This window comes from Echiichthys vipera, assembly GCF_963691815.1.
Source record: "Echiichthys vipera genome assembly, chromosome: 14".
Lineage (NCBI taxonomy): Eukaryota > Metazoa > Chordata > Actinopteri > Perciformes > Trachinidae > Echiichthys > Echiichthys vipera.
The window spans coordinates 22147201-22168775 of record NC_139839.1 but is presented as its reverse complement, the minus strand read 5'-3'; the positions used below and the strand labels follow the sequence as shown (position 1 = coordinate 22168775).

The following is a 21575-nucleotide window of genomic DNA, read 5'->3' as shown; positions in this document are numbered from 1 at the left end:
AGGGGCCCAAAATGAGAGAGGCTCATACCAACCACAAAGACACAAAGACCACAAAAAGACGACAAAGAGACTCTACATGACCATGGCCAGAAACAAAGGGCACAGAAAGACCACAAAGAGACTTAAATCAATAAATCAAAGACCACAAAGAGACTCTAGATGGCCATGACAACCACAGAGACACCAAATGCTCACAAAACATAAAAAATGACCAAAAAAAGACACAAAATGACCACAAAGAGATGCAAAACAAAAGCCAAGAGACACAAAAGGACTACAGAAAGACAAAAAATGACTGCAAGGAGATGCAAAAAAAAACACAGAGATGCAAAAAGACGGAGACAAACAACAACAAACAGACACAAAAAGACCACAGATACAAAAAAATGAGTGCAAAAAGACACAAAATGACTACAAGGGGATGCAAAAAAAGACCACAAAGATGCACAAAATGACTACAGAGAGACACAAAAAAAACAAATAAGGAGCAAAACAAGCACAAAGTCCATGTCTTTCTCCCAAGATTGTGGGACCTTTTGCATGTCTTTGTCCAAAGACCCAGCATAATCCGTCCACGGTCAGTATGCTGCACTACTTCAAAATCTTTCATCAGATGAGTCCTATAATCTGTACGTGTCACCAACATGATCTCAACCTCAGCCGAAGAAATATTACTCCACAAACTCCTCATTTCGTTGAATTCCTGCACTCCATCTTGTTTATTTGTTTCCCAAAAGGTCTTTCCTTTGAGCTATAAAGAAGCCTAATGTGTCTCAGCGTGGTTATATTTCACACTTACGAGGTATTCTATAGTTCTTTCAATTGCATGTCTCCTCTATGGATTGTGCAGCGGACTAATAGTAATTGCTCCTAAGCACTAATCCTTCCTGAGCCGCAGAGGAACGTGCAGGCTGTCTGTGGCCATTGAAAGGCTTTTCAAGGACCAATTCATGGCTCCTTCTTGGGGTGTCACCCCAAACAGTGGCTGAGCCAAAACACAGAGATTCTGTTACACTAAGCTCATTTTCTGACCCTCCAGGATAGGATTGAGAAAACACCACACAGACAAAGTTCCAGATTTTTGTGTATCTGCAGTTTTTTCTTTAGCCTACCAAAGAATTAATGAATCTAGTAATAGTAACTAGTCAACAGTAAACAAGCTTAGTTTTAAGGTTTGTAGCTAACAGATATGAATACATTGTATGTCTCTGTGTAGTTTTAAATCAGTGTTTCCTCAGCAAACTTGAAAATGGTAGTAGCCCATGTAGCACAATGACTTGGTGACAGTATATTCCAGCTATTACTTACTCACTGAGTTATTATTAACTAATTATGTTTAATTTGCTCATTGACTTACGTACCTAATTACTTGCTTAAATTGCTACTTTAATACCACATTAACTAATTTGTTGGTCACCTGAGGGCAGGGGAAACTAACTAAACATCAGGATATACTGAGTAACATTAGTGTTCATTAGGGGTCTGTTTACCTGATTAAAAAGTGTTATATTCACTTAGCTCTGGTTTTGGTCTCTACCAACTTCTGAGAGAAATATCAGGCTCCTTAGCGACTAGGTCCTTGGTCACCAGCTAGTCGCTAATGTCTATCTGCCGTTTGGTGCTGAGCAGGTAGCATTAAGTAAGTTTATCAGCTTTTTTCACTGAAAACAGTTGCCTCATGTATGTGGAGACGCTGTGGATGTGAACGGTGAGAGTAATTCAAACATAAAGTTGCAGGCCGTGAAATCAAAACAATGAGCTGAAAAACGCTAAAACAATTGGAAACTGCAGGTCTGGTTATAAAGTGTTGTAGAGTCTTTATAAAGATGGTCGACATATCTCCACTTCCTCTAACTGTGAAAAGCACTATGTCTTTTATTATTGAAGACTTAATGTAACACACATCTGTTTACTGTGAAGGAAGATAAACCAGCCACTTGTCTTTCAACCTTTAATGTGAAGAAAAGAGACTCATTATAAAAAGCCCCCAAGGTGCCAATAAAAGTACAGTATACATCACTGAGGAGCGAGATAGTGTTTTCTTCTTATGACTTCTCTCTCTGCTCTAACAACGTGAAAACATTGCTGCGCATATTAGACCCACAGTAACCATGGTAACAATTAGTGTCAAGTCAAGTAAATTGCCTCAAGAAGCTTTACAATCTGTAGTAAAGCATACAACACTGTCTGTCCTTTGACCCTCGCTTCAGAGCAGAAAAACCCTGAAAAAACCTTTAACAGGGAAAAAATGTAAGAAATATCAGAAAGAGGGATCGGCCTCCCTTGATGGACAGACAACAGACAGTGCGATAGATGTTATGTGTTCAGAATAACCAACATAGTGAAATTATAGTAGACAATCCAAATAACGAAAATTATACAGAATGTTTAAGGTTATCTCCATTCGAGAGATTGGCGGTTCGATGCCCAGCTCCCCGGTCCACATGTTGAAGTGTCCTTGGGCAAGACACTGAACCCCGAATGTGGTGTGAATGGTTAGATTAGATGGTATGTTGGTGTCCACTGTGAATCTCTGTGTGAATGGATGAATGTGACAAACACTGTGAAAGCACCTTGAGTAGTCAGAAGACTAAAGGGCACTATATAAGTACAAGTCCATTTACAATGTTTGTGATGTTCCTGAAAATGATTCTGTCATATACTTTTCATTGATGCCTAGGATTCCTTCTTTGCTGTCTCCTAGTAGATATAACCACTTCTTTGTCAGATAGCGGACTATATTATTTCCTCACTAAAGCTACTTTGAAGAAAGGTTAGAAGAAGAAAAGGTTAGAAGAAAATCTGTCTCATCATTTCCCAGTTGAATTTCCAAGCAGACACACACACAATATGACTCTCAGTTGGGAATTCTGGGACTTCATGTCTTGTTAGTGTGTTGATGACTTGGCGGGGTCAGCTATTGTGCATGTTCTTGTCGTCTATTTTACGTAATTCCAATGGGGCGACCTGGAAGGGGTGGTTCATACCTTGAGGCATATGTCATGGGTTACCTAAACACTTTTGTTCCCCAGTTATTGGGGTCTTCACTTGACTTGACACAAAAAGCGCAGCAGGACATCCTGTTACCTTTGTCTTGGACAATCCTTTTAAGTGGGTCATGATGAAGACAGGTAGTATTCTGTATCACAGGGGGAGAAAACGGTGAGAAGTTCACAAATACCATGCACACGTTATGACATAAGTCATTAATACCATGTATTTATTATGCAATTCCTAAATTCCTTGATTAAAATGAATGACAACAGTGAGTTGTAAGCATAATAAAACATGGGCTCAATAAATAAACTTGATCTGACATGTTTGTTTTTGGTTAAAAAAAAAAATGTTGTTGCTTTATTACCTAACATTGAGGGTATTGTATAAGGAAATACAGTGTTGTACATGTTATCGTTTGCAGCCCCATGTCCCATATAGATAATGCAGCAAGTGCTAATGCATGACAGTATCTGAGTCACAATAAAAAAGGAGACTCCAATGTCTTGTAAATAAAAGACTGTAAGACTGCACTATACCTGCTCCTGGCCATTTGGCTTGTGTGAATGAAAACAGTTTACTGAGATTTTTTTTGAAATGATGTTTTTACAAATACCAGACAGTAATACATCATGTAGATTGTCAAAACAGATAAATGGCTGCAAAGACACTTTAATTCTTGCAGAAGGTCAGGTCCACTGAGATGAAACTACAGAGAATAAGGAAAGTACCAAAAAAAGACGAGAAGTGGAAGATCTTTTGATTTATTTAGTGTTTCCAAAAATAAGGTTGAGAATAAAGTGGAACTTTCATTATTAGTGACAGGCACAATGAAAAAATAAATCAGAGGAGAAGTACGTGTTTTTGCATTTTGAGAATAAAGTCAAAATGTTAAGAATGAAAGTGTAAATGATGAAAATAAAGTAGAAATTTTGAGAATAAATCCTAAAAATTAGAATCAAGTTGAAATGTTGAGGATTAAGTCAAACGTATGTGAGTGCCAGACAAAAAATATATAATCAGAGGAGTTTGGGTTTTTTTTTTTTTGCATTTCAAGAATAAAGTTAAAATGTTAGCCCTAATATTTTTTTGTAGTTAAGAAGAAGGCATCCATCCATCCGTCCATCTTCAACCGCTTGTCCCTATTGGGGTCGCGGGGGGGCTGGAGCCGATCCCAGCCGACATCGAGTTTGAGGTGGGGTACACCCTGGACAGGACGTCAGTCTATCGCAGGGCACATAGAGACAAGCAGAGATAGACAACCATTCACACCTACGGGCAATTTAGAGTCATCAATGAACCCAACACCTGCACGTCTTTGGACATGAACCCGGAGAGAACTCACGCAGACACGGGGGAGAACATGCAAACTCCACACAGAAGGGCCCCAGCCCGGATTCAAACCATTCTATTCTTTTCACATCATCAGAATGATATTGAAGGTGTACAGACGCGCAAATAGTGTTTGTAACTATTCACAGGTTTCAGCATACGCACTGAGATGTGTCCAAATATACAGAAGCCATATGTGCCAGAACATGTTGGATATGACAAAATATGCACAGAAATATGCTCGTATCATGTGCACGGCCTCAAATCAAAACTGCAGAAGCAGGTCAGATGCATAAGTGTGCAGACAGAAATGTGTCCTAGTTAAAAAAGAAAAAGAAAAGAAAAAGATAGAGATATAGATAAATACTGCATGTTCAGATTATTTGTATTAACTACTGCAGGGAGGTCTTTAGGAGTATCATTATTTTAGATGTGTGTTAGAAGCAAACTATGCTAAATGATTAAGGGGTTGAGAGTATTGGGATTCTTGCAGTCCATTTAGTCTCCCTGTCTGTGTTTCTACCTCTTCTCAACAGTCTGCCACACGTGAGCAGACGGAGATGTGAATGAGCGAGGGAGCGGCCCAAGGACACCCTGATAACACAGAGTGGAATGCTGAATCTCTCTCTTTCTCTCTTGTTCTCTCGCAGCCACACTGTGAACACAAACCATTAGAGATGCTCTCAACGCACTTGGATCAACTTGCATAAGCTATTTAGCATACTACAAACGTGTAGAGCAAGAATAGTACAAAAATATAGACTAGGAGAAGAATACAACTTAAGTACAAATGCCCAATTCTCTGCTTATACAAATGCCACCCAGTGGTCAGACATGGTACGCTTCGCCTCTTTGATGGATTTTGGCAACATGATATTGAAAAGGTATGTACATACCGCTGAGGATTTATACATTTCAATATCATTGCCTTTGCCAAATAATGAAATCTCAGGAAGCCTTTTATCAAGGACCCAGGGATCATATTAAACAGCACATTCCTGTCGATTATATCCTCACATGCAGAAAAAGAGAGACACAACATTGGGATGATATAAAGTCACACATAACATTACATTACATTTAGATGAAATGCGTTCTGTGAAACGCAGCACTAACTTTACAGGACTGATAAGCCATTATACAAATCTGTGACCTGAATGTGAGCATAAATGCATAAAGGATTCAATTCCTGATTCAAGGAGAGGTATGAGAGAGAGAGAGAGAGAGAGAGAGAGAGAGAGAGAGAGAGAGAGAGAGAGAGAGAGAGAGAGAGAGCACCTCAGCCATTATTGGATCAGGTAACATAAAGTGATGAGAAATCCCTCAGGACTATTAAAACAAACAACGGGTCATGGTGATATCTGCACCTTTCTCTCCCTCCCTAGTCCTTGTTTGTAGTGGAACTTCCTTCCTTCCTTTCTTCCTTCCTTCCTACTTGTACACATTTTCCTTGTTTCCTCTTAAAGTATCATGTGTGTCTGCCAGTAGTCTCTTACTTAAGTGAACTTGTTTTAGCCCAGCCTGCTGTGTTCTGTGTTTGCTGCTTTATTACAGCTACAGTATTATTCTTTCATTAAACACTGCAGACACCTGGTTTTGCAGTGATAAAATAATATAATAACATAATAGCATAGTAGGTAGGTATAGACAAGTAGGTACAGGAATTGTTTTTGTCTTCCAGAATATTTAAGTGTCTTTAAATCGTATTGGTTCTCCCAGAGCACAGAGACACAAAAACAGAAAATAATGGAGGCTGTGCATGGCCCTCTGTCAACTTGATCATCAGTTACTTAGGGGATTTTTTTTAAAGACTGCCAAACTAATAAGCCTACTTTTATAAATGATACATTTAAAAAATATATTTATAAAAGGATTCAATACAACGACCATCCCTCTGATCAGAGCACCATATTCCCCGATATAAACCCTGCACGAGCAGCCTGGAACCGGTAGTGGTCAGTCATGTCACACAAGTTTGCTGGACTCAGAGACTGTGTTGCCTTCAGGAAGTGTCGGCAATACTACGACTATTGTAAAAATAAATTAATAAATAAAATAAAAACAAAACAGACGAACAACTCAACAAATGTGTTAACGCAGCCACAATAGGCGGAACTTTATACATTAACTATGCAGTTAATAGACTTAGGTTAAACAACGGCTGGCAAGAATGTATCATAACTTATGAGAGAAATGAAATCACTGAAAACTTTGATTACACAACCGATAAACTCTCCCCGCTCAGTTCAGCTCTATCACTCCTGACTTTCTAAATGCACATGGCAATGTCTTATTGTCCTAACGAGAGTCATTTAAATGTGCGATCACCTCAGTACACCAGCGGCTCTTTGTGATGACACGTGAAGGCACCACTATTCCTGCACGGGCCAGCACAATGACGCTGGGCACTGCGTGCGTGCGTGCGTGCGTGCGTGTATGTGACACTGGTCTGCCACAGATAAACAAACTCCCTGCATGGCTCTGTGGACCTTTAACCAGTGTTGTCACACAGCTCATTTGAATGCCGAAAGAGGTAGCTCTGTTGAGGCGGGAGGACTCCATTGATAAAGAAGTTAAATATGAGCGTTGAGTCCGCTGAGAGGTGAGTTTGATATAAGTTTTGTCTTTAAAACTTAACGGGAAGCTAACACTGGCTAACGTTAGGAGCTCGTGGTTCCTGCTCCAGCTTCAACATACTACAGACCGTTATTCGCGTTATGTTATTAAAAAGCGTGAACTACATTAGCAACGGAGACTTGCACATATAATGTTATGCTACATGCTAGTTAATTAGCCACAGAGCGAAGTCCCCATCCTCTGTAATATGAACCTGTGTAATATGTGTACGTGTCCCAGCGCCCACATGATGGGTCAAAGTGGCTCCAGTCACGACGGCTAACGGTTGTTTGCGCTTTTCACTGGAGGTTGACCCGTTCACTTGTTGCATCCTGGATGGCTGTCAGGCTCCTGCTCCTGAGAATAAGCCCGTTAATCGCACGCCGCGCTGTTTTGTGTTTATGTTGTCAGCGGTTGAAGGGTTGTTAGTGCTGTCATCCATCTGTTCATTATGCCAGGCTCAGATAGGACACATTTAAAAATGTCAGAGCTACTCAAACTATCAAGTTATGTATCGGGTGGACTTCACTTGACCTAATCAGATGTTGTCACTGCTTTTTTTTTTTTGCTTTTCGCTGCTTCAACAGCGGGTCCGGGTCCGGACCTCATGTAGTAAGTCTGAGGGGGGTCCTCAGACTTACTACATGAGGTCCGCTAAATTGTTCGAAAATCTTTTTAAAAATACGTCTGAAAAGATATAGATAAACATGAATGCAACATATTTTCAGTAAAGCAAAACTAAATAAATACATTTGCACAGCCTTGATGATAGGCTTAGCCACTAAGTTAGCCATGCACACATACAGTTGAGCTGTAGGATTCAATGCGCCTGCCAGATATATGTTTAACATTATATGAATATGTTAATAATGATCATTGTGATATCTTAGTATTGTATGCACCATAAAAAGCTGTGTGTATAGACTTTAGGCCGCCCTAGCGGATTAATATGCCACTCAGTTTAATATAATATTTGTAGCAGGGGGTCCCTGCTTAGTCTCTCTTTCAGCTAGGGGGTTCTTGGCCTCAAAAACTTTGAAGACCCCTGGCTTAAAGTGTTTTTCCAGACGCAAATCTCTGGAGTTTTTATTGCTGTGTGGTGCTTGCTTAACTTCATGCTCTTCTAAACCTTTTCTTTCTGAATTCTCCCTCTAACAGAGAGGATCAATACTAAAATCATCCCCTGCTTTCGCCACACTGGAAACATTGCATTTCTTCTTACTACATTCATCTGAAACATTTGAAAAATGCCTGACCTTTTTCCAATTCTCTTTCACCCTCCACTCTCTCATCTCTCCAGTGACCTGGTGTGATAACTGCATGCTGCATGTCTGATAACCATCCATCACCCACCTGCACTTTCTCTCACTTCTGATGCACTGCCCCTCTTAAGAATGACTACTTCTCACCATTCCTTGCACGTTGTGCTGTGAAAGTGGCATAATGAGGGAAGACAGAGATAACCCTCTGGCACTGTCATCCAAGAAACCATGCCAGGGCCAGACGGACTATGGGCAAGAGCTAGAGAGGCTGCGTGCTGATTGGGAAGCAGAGAAGAAGGAAGCACAGCGGGCCCATGAAGACCTCTCTGCGGAGCTTAGGCACCTGCGGGAAGGCGCAGAAAGGGAACAGCAGAAGGCTGTGAGGGAGCTGGCGGCCAAACGAGGGTGCCAAAAGGTCAAGCGCTCTGACAGACACCAGCATCTCCTGGCTAAAGAGGTGAACATTAAAGACAGTGGAGAGACAGAGCCTTTTTGTTTGTGCAGTGGAGAAACTTACACAAAGCTGAAACAGTTGCTGACACTGTATGAGAAGATAAATGGTGAGCAGTCAGTCAATAAACTGCACCACAGGCAGGCACTGGAGCTGGAAAAGGCCATCTTCCTCTGCCACATGCTAGAGGCCCATGGAAGATTGTTGCAGGGGAGGCAGAGAGCAGAACACCCCAGCTCCATTTTTAACAGTCTCTCAAAAAAGCAGACTCAGGAAGACGGCAGTAAACCCAGTCAGACAAAGCCTGTCCCAACCCACTCCAGGGCCTTGCAGCAGAGAGCCCAGACTGCCTCCCACTCTAAGAAGAAAACCAAACAGGATCGAAGAGAGCAGCCTGTAGGCAGGGCTGTGTCTGCAGTTGACCCCTGCACCTCTGCTGCAGTCGACACCTGTCAGAGCGGCTCTCTGAAAATTTGTCACCTTCACAACGACGCTCCCCATGCAGGCTGGGACGACCAGCCCCCCTTCTGCGGCGAGTCCTCTGGGTCAGACAAGTCAACGCCCTCCAAATGCATGGACAGAAATATGGAGGTAAGTTATTTTCATATTTTCAAATTCCACACACCATTCCAAAATTACGTTAGGCATCTTCTCTTATATTTTTAACTCAGAAACTGCATCAATGTCTTTGGTGGTCTTGCTTCATATTCATATGGACTATGAAGCCCTGAATGATTTGTGGCAATACAAATATTTTTGATGTTTTTATGTTGTATATAATCCTATAGATTTTTAATGAGATCATAATTATGATCTCATGATGATGATAATGAAGTTAAATGAATATATATGCACATATTTTATATATACAATATAGATTGATACCTACAGTAGGCGTATTATTATCTAAACATAAGCTGATTATAACATTAATCATCCAGGAAGCAGAACTGCTAACAAACGCCATGATCATGGAATCAGAACAAATCAAAACCGTTATCTGAGAATTGATTGCACCACAAAACATAGCATAATCACACATATAATCAATATTTCAAATGAGTGGGTCATTTTGAAAGTTGTACCAATGAGTCAGTCCAGTTATATACAAAACAACCGAGTCATCAACCATTTAGATTATTTCAGCCAACACTCTCTTATTATAAGTACTTTTCGAATATCTCGTAGCCTCAGTCAAGACAGCATGTCGGATAATTCCCTGCTATTTGAACTAAGCTTAATGTGTGGTCTGGGGCTGCAACTAATGATTATATTCTTTTTTTAAATGAATTTCTTTTAAATGAATCTGTTAGTTATTGTCTAAGTAAATCTATTAGCTGTTTGGTCCATAAAATGTCAGAAATGTCCACAACTCACGGTTTACCACGATAGAAGAGGGGCCAGAACATATCCAGATATAAGGAGCTGGAATCAGAGAATTTACTGTGATTTTGTTTTTTAATAACGACTCAATCCAATTAATCGATTATAACAATAGTTGGCGATTAATTTAATAGTTGACAACTGACACTGGCACTTTGTCTTTATGGGGCTTAGCCAGTAGAATTAAGCTTGAGAACTAAACACCAACAGAAACCAAAACCTAACTAATGTTGCAGCCTTTTAGTCGCCTTTATGGTATGTTAAAAATATTCAACATGACTGGAGTGGTATGCTGTAAAATACATGTCAATGTTATTGGTGCTACTGTTGTCAGAGAATTGCGCAGGATGTGAGCAGAGAGGAGGGGTTAGCACATGTGGGTGGATGTGTTAATGCCTCTTGTTGGAGTGGCAGAAGTGGGTCAGTGTGTTTCCATCTCTTAAATTTTGTTTTGAAGTTTTCATAGAGAGGAAATTGAATAATTAATCAAAGCTGCAACTGTGTCTAAACAGCCGTGCCCACTTGCCAAGCCTCATATTTCTTGCATGGTCCTGCTAAGACATCGCCCATGTTATTGTAATTGGCATTGGGGCAAAGTCAATATTTTATATGTGTTCAAATGGGAATCTCCTTGAAAACAATAATGGATGAATGCTTTTTTTCAATTATTCATGCCAGTGTGGAATTGTTTTTGACAAGTGTGTATCAAGGTATACTGTAATTCACTGTATAAGATGTTTATGACACAAACATGCCACATTTTTCATTCCAGTCTGCCACCTTTTTTGCGTTTTCTAAAGAACCTGTCTGCTCTATGAAAATGTTCTTTTAAGGTTAAATGAGATACTGTATTTGAATACATACATTTATATATAAAATGTATAGACATTTATTTATATATATATATATATATATATATATATATATATATATATATATATATATATATATATATATATATATATATATATATATATTCATAAAACAATTTAAATAGGCTTTTGTGATATATTTTTTTCAACTACAATTGATGAAACACAACATTTGTTTAAATCTGAAGGAATTTAAACAAAGAGCTAGGATAAAACAGAAAATCAATTATTTATATTGTTTAATATGATTCAGCAGGTAATGACAAATGATGAATGGCTGGTGCATCAGGATTGCTGTGTGATTGTAATACATTGTTGCATCAGATAGCAATGGTGATACTGTAACTAACAGCTATTTAAAGATTGCTGTATAGCTCTTTGCTAAATTCCAAATGATCTCTCAGAGTTGTTGTTTTCCCCTCCCTGTCCTAATTAAATGGAGAACATTTATGTGAGATGTATTTGGCATCATGCATTCGGCTCTTCGGGCTCGTGACAGGCGGACAGCGAGACTTTGTCAAAATATGTCAGTGTGATAGGATGTCAATACCACACTGAGCCCTGATGGACCTGCCGGCAGCTCCCTTCTGTGCAGAGCGTTTTCTGATTGACATGCATTAGTTAATGCTGACTGCTTCTCTTTGTTTCATACTCACTGGGATTCTTTGTTATGTTTATTGTATGTCTGCTGTGTACAACATGTGATAAGCTGGTGGCAGTGGTCATGTGTGCATCAGTAATCTCACATATTTGATTCTCTGTTTATTGTTTTGCTGTCAGCACCTCTGGTCCCAGACACAGTCAATTTATATGTTCAAAGGAGCTGAAGCAGAATAGAAATATTGTGCGGTGGAGTTTGCTGGGCTGGTTTCAGTCTTTAGGCTACTGAAGCCATGGTCTTGTGAGCACACTGTAATTAATAAGGGAATAAACTGAAGCTGTAAAATGCAGCATCAGGGCAAAGCTAATTTCTATGGGTGTGACCTGTCTGCTCGAGGCTCTTCATTTTTTATGTTGATGAAAATCAACGCCTTTTCCCTGTTGCATATTAAAATGGGGATGATGGACATTTAAGGGAAAATGGACATCCCTTTTAATTATCACACGGAGATGCACTGGCAGTGGACCAGAAGAATGCCATTTGAAAAAAATAAGGCAAAATGTCTATTTTTAACTTTGCTGCACCCAGCCATGGGTTTTCTAACAGTGACCTTTAAAGGTAGACTGTTACCTTTTATCAAATGAGCCATACTAAAGCTGAATGTGTCTGCGACAAAGCAGTTAAAGTACGTTTTGACCTGCAGTAGAGGAGTTTAGAATAGGCTGGAAAAGAGGTGTTTGTAGTGATACCTGAAATGACTGTGTAAGTACATTTTACGTATTGTGACAGGTGTCTACTGTATGTATAATAGCAGAGAGAGATAAACATAGATTGTTCATAATTTATCACACTATTGAAAAATATGTGTCACTATTGCTTTACCATATAGATTATGTCCCATGCATTGTGTGTAAACAATAATGATCCTAAAGGTACTTTCACACAGCGAGCGGTTGCCTCTGCCTCATTTTGTCCCTATGGGAACACAGTAGCTATGCCACTGCAAGGCCACTCTTGTGAACATGACATGGCTATTTTCCACCTGAGTTGATGGTGGTTGAACTTTTTTCAACTCTTCACCAGGCATGCACTGATCCAATGTGCCAGATCAGTATCTCCACCAATGCTGACCTTAATAAGTGGATTACCATCCACATTAGAGACAGTCTCTTTGTCAATTATACAATTCTGTGTTTTTTCGCTACCAGTTTCATACGTTAAGTCACGTAGGTGACAATGCAGTTTTCAGTGCCACAGCAATGCCTGGCTTCATGGTATTTCATGGTATCTAAAAACCATGCAGTGAGATGTACAGTTTTTAAATGTGGGTATATGTGTACATATTGCTAACTGTACTTTAAGCTACAACCTGCCCAATGTAGCTACTTAATGATGAGATAAGGTGGAAAGCAGCAGCCTGTGGTGTATAGTACAGTTGGAGGTATAGCTGGTACCTACGTCAGGGGAGAATGCTGCCCATTCAAAATACAGATAGTGTTATCTGCTGTCTAAAAGCACCTCAAGGCTCATACAGTATATAATAATTGAACCCTTTAACAAACACCCCCCTTTTTTTTGTGCTTAAGCTCGAAAATGACTGTCAAACCAAAAAGAGCTTTTGTTCTTGATCTATTTTGATTATAGTCATGATCTTGGTAGGCTCTAAATAGTAACTCCTAGAGAGCATTCATATTAGATCAGGCGGTCGGGCAAAAAAGCGCTCTCATTCATTTTGAATGGGAGTAGTCTGTTTAGGCTTTGGCAGTGGAAGCTGCGGGGGGGGGGGGGGTACCGAAAAAAAGTGTTGAAAAGTTGAGACAGGTTCAGCCTTTAGAGAAATGCAACCCGACATCACACTGGGGGGCCAATGCCATCAGACTTATCACAGTCCATTTGAGGCGGTGTACAGTAAACATCCCTGCCTCTGTCGCTTTTAAAAAAAAAAAAACAACTCTTAAGGGTAAAAAATGAAACACAAGCACTTAACTGCCCGGGAGTGTGTGTAACAGCTGATTGTTTCCTGCAACAAGCTCCAGCACAAAGCTCAGTCCTGCCGTCTCTTTTCTATCCTGTCTTCTCTTTGAATTGAAGCTTTTGAAGCTTGAAGTCTTTTTTTGCTACATTAGGGGGTTAAATTATGTTATGCTTAAAAAAACAGGTTGTCACCCAAATGAGCTGCTCTCTTCTGTATACATGCATGTGCTTTCAAACAATTTATAGTTTGTTTAAGTTAAGTGAGGATTCAACCAGACACCATCCAAAATAACTTGACAAACCTCCCTGTCAGTCCATATTCAGGTTCAGACCGCTGCTTGGTAAGGTGATTTATTAAGATGCTTTTCTCTTTTGATAAACAATTAGGTTGAGTAGCTGATAGTACCTAATATAGTAGAGAGGAGGGCTGTAAGGCTAAATGACATGAGTTGTGACAGAGTTTCTCTTCTGCAGCATCAAACCTACTCTTTTACATGTTTTTTATGTCTGTGTCCAAGGCTAAATTTTTAACAAATGAGTAGCATTCATTACCATTTAAGACATTTCATTTGTTTCTCTGGGGCAACTGCAGTAAAACATTAAAATTAGTGTGAATTGGACACACTTGTTCCTCTGGCTGCCTCCTGCAGCCTCCCTGTGTTGCAGTGTGTACCGCCTATTGATTGTTCAAGAGGCAGCCAACATCATTCCAGCGTCATCTCCATGGAAACGAGCTCTAGTCACGGTAATGATTGGGCCCCGTCTCTAAGCCTGCCTTTTTGTGATAGGACGATGGAAGCAGTCCTCCCTACCCCCTCCTCTCAGCGACACTCGCCGTCTTACACACACACATTTTTGCCTTCGTCCTCTTTCTTCACCTTTATGGCGTTGTAACCAAGATGGGATTAACCAGCCTGTCGACTCTTATTGTATCTGGATGAAATGCTTTTGGACGCAGCAGCATCAATGAGGACAGACTCACAGCTGGAGAGTCAACATGCCACCCACATCTCAGCCTTACTGAGAGAACGGGGACTGGAGCGGAGACCTGTTAGTTAGATCGTTCTCTTGTTTTTTTCCTCCATCGCACGGCTCTTCTTGTTTGCGATTTTAGTTGGGCCTCCATGCGCTGTTTCAGTGTTATGTAGGTTAAGTGGACTGGTGTGTCTTTTCCTTTTCTGGACAAGTACTTATGACAAACCAGATGACAGAGAGGTACAGCATGAAGAAACAGGCTACGTCAGTGCAGCTAGCAGGACTTTGAATGCTACATGGTGATACATACTAACCACAGAATGCTCAAGAATGCTACTAGGACGATGACACTCTTTGAATTCCCTTCACAAGACGAGGCCGAAAATAAGTAAGATCCCTTTGGAGCTGATTGTCCTCATTTTGGAAAACGTCACAGCGACGGGGATAAAGAGGAGGTACTTTACAACTCCTGGTTTACCTGTAACTGGTTGTGTCTTGGATATGGAACATAGACTCTTGCAGAAACTGATTTTAGGCAAGGAACTTCACTAGTGCTGTTTTTGTCATCCTAAACTCCTACTATAGGGGTTTACAAATTTGAGGCTTGGCTTAGGGTTAGACAGACAGACAACCATGGCAATAACAGTCCTTTACTTGGTTTCAGACACTTCACCGTAACTGTGAAATAAACACCCCTGCTTATGAACTGCTGGATAAATGAAGGACAGTGACATCTTTATCATTTTGTCAACCAGCCACAGCTGATCCATGTAATTCTCCTCCAGCAAATGAAAAGCCTGCGATGGCTCGGTCTTGGCTGGGCACCTCGTTTTGTCATATTGATCCCATCTGTGCTGTTTGACTTTGACAGAGAGTGATGTATGACTTGTGCACTCGGCCTGAGCAGCCCGAGCCTGCACCGGCACACACAGAGATGGAAAGCCGGGAGGTGGCCGAAGCTCTTGGGCGACAACAAGAAGAGTTGAGGGGGTCGGAAGATCAGGATAATAAGCAACATGGGCTCTCAGACAAGGCAGTCCCATCCACGGCTAATATCAATTCGACATCATTGTTAGGAAAAAGGCACCATTCACTTTATGCAAACCTCAATGGTTTTGAAGTGGAAGGCATACGCAAGGTAAGTGTGGAACATTTGTTAAGTCTTCCAGTACCATTCTTGATTGTTAATATGAAAGTGTGCGGGGCCTGGAGACATAGGAGAGGCATCTGACGAATATTAGAGAGAAGCAGACGTAAGCTGTTTTCTCATATGAACTCTAGACAATGTCCAACAAATCAGGTGGGGACAATATTCAAAGTTGCCCTTTCTCACATGTAGTACTCAACAGGAGATTGTCAAAATCAGACATGTTGTCACTTACTGTTAATACTCTGTTTGGTTTCGGCAAGTGTGGGAGACTGGGTAGAGCGTGCAGGAGAGAGAACATGAACACTTAGTTTATGTAGCCGGTCGTAATTTGGTCATAAACAACTTACTTCTTGTTGTTCATTTAATTTGTCAGACGATTTTGGCATTGGCCCAGAGTAGGTAAGGGCCGACCATTCTTCAACCTTGGATGTTTGTTTTTCTTCCGGTTTCACACAAGCGGCATGATAGAAATGTCATCAACACAAACACCCACTCAATGTGAATTCTCACACATGGGCTCTATAGTGTAGCGTATTATAGGATCACCAATCTTCTTTAAAAGTGTAACATTGGCAGATTTTCAACACATTGCTTTATCTATAGTTGTGGTTTTCACATGGCAGACAATAATATATTGTGATTGGATACATGAAGCAGAGGAATCTTAAAATGACAGCATTATACAAAGTAAGTTTTACACTTATACATATTAGAACACATAATTGGATTATTATTTGTGTTGGATTACAATGATGTTACACTTTATTTGTGTGTGCAGCATATTTTCTCGACACTTAATATGGGACAGTGCTGTAGCTGCTGTAGTAGAAACGGGGGTTGGCAGCTAATATGCTGACCTATTACCTTGTCCATAATTTCACACCTCTGCGTATCCTGTTAGCACAGTAGATCCACTTAATGGTAGCCAGTTGAAAATCAATAAGAAACCCATCAGATGGCCATGTGTCTGATTGATGCTGATATATTTTGTGAGACATCATGAGAGACATCACTATAAGGAACTGAGAACAACGTACATTACCCTGTCCAACTAACAAAATAGATATTATAATGTTCTAGTTGTAACAAATAAAAAGCACAGTATATTGTTTATATTGCAAACCATCTGGAAAAATTGATTTGGGACTGGTATAAAAACACAGTCGGCCTAAGTAGATTCAGTATAAAGGTATCACGTAGTGCCTTGTTAGGTAAAACAGTCAGTACAGTGTCTCCATCCTTAGACTGTTTAAAGCACCACATGAAGGCAGCTGAATCAACTTGAGCCGTGTTTGGCTGCAACTCAGTAACCCCCAACATACACTAATACTTCTTCACCACTCACTCATTTAACATATGATGATATTTGAGTATTAGATCATGTTCTTCTTGGTTGAATTTGGGGTATGCTAATTAGCTTATTGCAATCATACTTCCTTAGAAAGGAATGTCAGCTAATAGTGATCAGCATTTCTCTGCCATATTTTCCATGTACTCGTCCTACTGTGTTTTCTATCACCCATTCTTTCATAAAACCTCAGTCTCTTTTCCTTGGTTTGAACGTTTGAATGTAGCTGAGTTTCGTCATTTAACTAAGGTAGTAATCGGTGTGCAACATTTTCCTGTCTTCCCCACCCTCGCCACTCCATTACCACAATCACAGCGTAGTAGAAACCCCTAATGAACTGTCAACACACAACATGGGGGAAGATGTGTGGCCACAGAGGCTGAGAGGGGGCATCAAATAATGCATTGGAAATGATTATTTGGCCATTTCAGGCCTGTGGGGGTTGGCAGGGGACTGTCACTCTTAGATTATTGTTCATAATTACACCATTATTCGCAGTGGGGGTACCTTGATTGGCCTTTTGTTTTCTTATCACCAGTCATCCCTAATTGATGACTGGGTATGAGATGTGTGTATAGCAGGATGTTTTTAAAAAAAAAAAAAAGGATAAGAATGCAGTTCATATTTATAGTCCCTGAGTCAAAGATTGATGTGCCAGGCAGAGGGGGTTTTGTACAGCAGAAGGAAAGTGGGTGAAACTGCAGCTGGAAAATACCATTATATTAAGCTAACCTCCCGTTTGAATTGGTTGGGTTATTAGTAGCGTGTATAGAAAGACGTCTGGTTTTAAAGTGTAGACTCGCCGAGAACCAATGTGGTTTATCCCACAGAGCAGAAAGTTAGTCCATGCACTGTGTTCCGCATAAAGCTGTCGAAGGACTGTTTTAGTTTTGTTGGGATTATATATACCTTATACAGTGTATATAGACATAGATATATATATATATATATATATATATATATATATATATACACTGAACAGTTCCTAATTACTTACCCTCTGCAACTTTTCAAAAGAATTGAGAGAAAACTGGAGGTTGGTCACGGGAGAGGTAGTGATTTATTTTGTACTGTAAAAATTATAATTATTCGATGAAGATGATATTTTTGGCCTTTTTATGGCTTTTTTTTTATTGAATAGTAGATAAACAGAAAAGTAGATGGCAGAGAAGAGATGACACGCAGCAAAGGGCAGCAGGTCAGATTCGATCCCGGGCCACTGCCAAGGACAACAGTCTCCCAGAAGCAGACGCAGCATGCAACCTGGGTTGGTTTTGCATCAATGATAGCATTGTAAAGGCAGTGACAGCGTTCCGGAGATTATTCAGCCTTCTAAGAAAGACGAAGTGTGAAGTGTGTTCATATTTTGTTTTTTATAAGAGCGCTGAGGGAAACTTAAGCGAAGATGCTCGCCCTGTCTGCAGAACATACAGAGAGAATATGGCTGTCATTATTTTAATGGATATGCAAACAAAAATTGTTAGCTATAAGAGACTTAGCTGAAACCATTTAGCTAAGTTTTGCCAAATCTGTTTTCTGTGTATAGCTTTTACTAAAAGCAGTAAAGTACTTCAACTTGACATATCATCTTATCTTTTTTAGGTTATTATAACATGTGTCTATGTATCTAGTTTGTAAGGAGACATATTGCAGACAAAATTGGTATGCCTTTTATATTTGCTCGAAGTTGAAACCAACTTCACATCAACAACTGTCACTCCATGTGAGAGGTTAAATACCTGGAGCTCCACACCAGTTAGTTGGACCAGTCCCAGTCTGGTCAGATGCATACATGACCTGATGAAGCCTCTTGGATAAAAGGTGAAACATCTTCCTAGACAAATAACCAAGTCCAGTTGCTTTTGACTGAAATTGCTTTAGGGATAGGGATGACCTGGACAAATGAGATCATTCAGACTTATTTACTCCTATCCTTATTTTTATTAATTCAGTAAAACTTTCTTCTAGTGTGGCTGATGTGTTTTATGACCAAGAAACCTAAATACTCTGATTTGAATACCCAAGTCAGCCTGGCTAATGTTGATGTGTGTGTGTTCAATTGTCTGGTATGACTATTCAAGTTGCATCTGTCATCTAGAACCTTTATAGACTATAGTCTTTGAGCACAAGTCACACAAAGCAGTTGTCAGAAGCATGATTCCTCTGAGGGCTGGTGAGCTTGTTACCTGTGTGGTCCTCTGTGATCCCAGCTCTTAAACACCTGTCTGGATACCATATGGCTACCTCTAATGATTGATGGGTTTACACATTCTGAGTTCCAAATGGAGTTACACAGAGATGATGTGCAAACAAAGCCCAGTTCTCCTCAATAACTCCACTCACTGAAGACAGGTATTTTTCCTGATCGACCCTGTAATTAGCTGTGATCTCTCCCTGTGATTGTGAAGCTAAGGCCTGGCTGGAACAGTCTGAGATCCTTTGAAAATGGTATTTTAAAAGCGTAGTTCTAATTAACAACAAAACAGTGACACTGCAGTGATGCCAAGAAATGTATTTACTCTCTGTGCAGTGGCTAGAAACCTTGCTGTCTTTGCCACACAGAGTCTTACTCACTGCTCACTGGTCACTGTAAACAGTTATTCTGGAGTCCTTGGGAATACCTGCCTTGACTGTTTGACTTTGGAGAATGTGTAGGCATGTTTCAGCTCTGACAAAGCACTGAAGCCACTCTTTGTTTAGATTTGGGGTGCTTCTTTTCAGTTAATCCAGTTGGCTGGGGCATTTCCTACCATGTAAAATGACCCAAAGGTGAGTGTACTCGTCACGCTGTGGTTCAATAGCCTGAAATCTAGCTTTGGTTACCTTCTCAACACATCACTTACTCTGCTGTGGGTGTAATGACATTAAAAGGGATCAGCAAAAATCACGGAGAGCTATTTTACCCTACTCCAAGCAGCTCTATAATAAATGCAGTCAGATTTATCTGGGTAAAAGGAAGAATTGAAAGTTTGTTACTGATCTATTGCTAAATGCAGAAGGAGGATTGTCAGACTGTGATGCACTGACGGCAGTCCTACAGGTCAACACCGACCTAGTTTGTACCTATGGGAGAACTGAAATGGGAGCAGTGAGTCTGTATAGAAGACCTGATTTAACCATTACTTTGCCTGTAATCCTCTGAAAGTCATCACAAATATCAAAGAGGATGAAGTGATGATGAACCTAGCATCCATTGCTGGACACATATAAAGGACCAAAACGATTCCCTTTTTTAAATGTTTTCATTTATTTTGAATTATTATGGATATTTTCATTTCTTGGCAAATATCATTTAATGTAATAACAATGCTAAACAATGGCGCGGTATTCTATTAGTAGTTCATCTAGCTGTCATTACACCCACAGCTGTTGGATATAATATGGTTGTTAAATGAAATTGTCCCAAAATATTAACAAGTTCAAGTTGTGATGCGTTTGCAAAATAACCACATTCTCACACACATTTCTGTGAAAATTTGGATGGTGTTTTTTTTCTTAATATTCTGCTCATCCGTTGATTATTTATCATTCGAATTCTTTAGTCTACAAAACGTCAGCAAAAAGTGAAAAATGTTCATCCCATTTCAGGTCATCCCCCAGGTTCAAGGTAAAATCTTTAAATGCCTTGTTTTGCCCCACCAACAGCTTCAACCAAATAAACCCAAATATATTCAGCTAACAACCATGTGTATAATATGGAAAAGGAGCAAACCTCACCACGGAGAATCGATGCTGCTATTTCATCTGTGTTGTCCAATCTAGTGAATATTTCTTCTTTAAAAGAACACCAGAGAACGGCTCTGAAGGCTTTTGTTGGTGGAAATTATGTTTTCGCCCGTCACTCTCATCAGCGTCACAGGTTAGTTTTGATGAGAGTGGTTGAAGTAGCACGTCAATAAAGATGCTAGACAAGTGCTTTATCCAATCATATGCAAGGGTCTTTGATAAGGCCCAGCCTCCTGAAATCGCCTCCAAGTTGAGCAATCCCAGATGGATGAGTGAGGCAAGGAGGAACAAAGTCCATCTGGCGAGAGTCAGGCTATCTAACGATAACATCTGTGTACAATTAATTCCTGTTGCTGATGCTGTATAGCTCCTTGGTTGCCACAGGGTTCTACTACTGTGTGTGTGTGTGTGTGTGTGTGTGTGTGTGTGTGTGTGTGTGTGTGTGTGTGTGTGTGTGTGTGTGTGTGTGTGTGTGTGTGTGTGTGTGTGTGTGTGTGTGTGTGTGTGTGTGTGTGTGTGTGTGTGTGTGTGTGTGTGTGTGTGTGTGTGTGTGTGTGTGTGTGTGTGTGTGTGTGTGTGTGTGTGTGTGTGTGTGTGTGTTTTATTGGCCAGCCATGTTATGACTTGTAAATAATTGATGGAGCAGTGAGAGGGGGGTCCCTGGAGTATTGGTCTCTCACTATCCCAGCCCAAACATCAGTGTCTGTCTGTCTGCTGTCTGGCTGCAGCATGTAGCACACACTCTCTACGGAACAGAGGTCAGACATTGTGTTCGCTGTCGCATTCACTCGCAACTGTGGAGTCAGGACCGTGGGGCATCACTTCCACAACAAGCGCTGAACTGTATTTTGGATATACAAATGATATATCCTTATGAGCAGTAGGCATTTA

At 40.3% G+C, this 21575-nt stretch overlaps 1 protein-coding gene across 1 annotated transcript in view; it reads left to right on the top strand.

Annotated features, from left to right (window-relative positions):
• Positions 1 to 8385: 8385 nt before the first annotated feature.
• The window catches only part of tspoap1 (TSPO associated protein 1), a gene marked incomplete at its 5' end in the record, with an annotated part of 65077 nt that continues 51887 nt past the window's right edge, over positions 8386 to 21575 (top strand). Inside the window, 2 exons of the mRNA XM_083927499.1 lie at positions 8386 to 9246; positions 15332 to 15598. Coding sequence (XP_083783625.1) covers positions 8386 to 9246; positions 15332 to 15598 — 1128 coding nt within the window. The remainder of the gene's footprint in view (positions 9247 to 15331; positions 15599 to 21575) is intronic.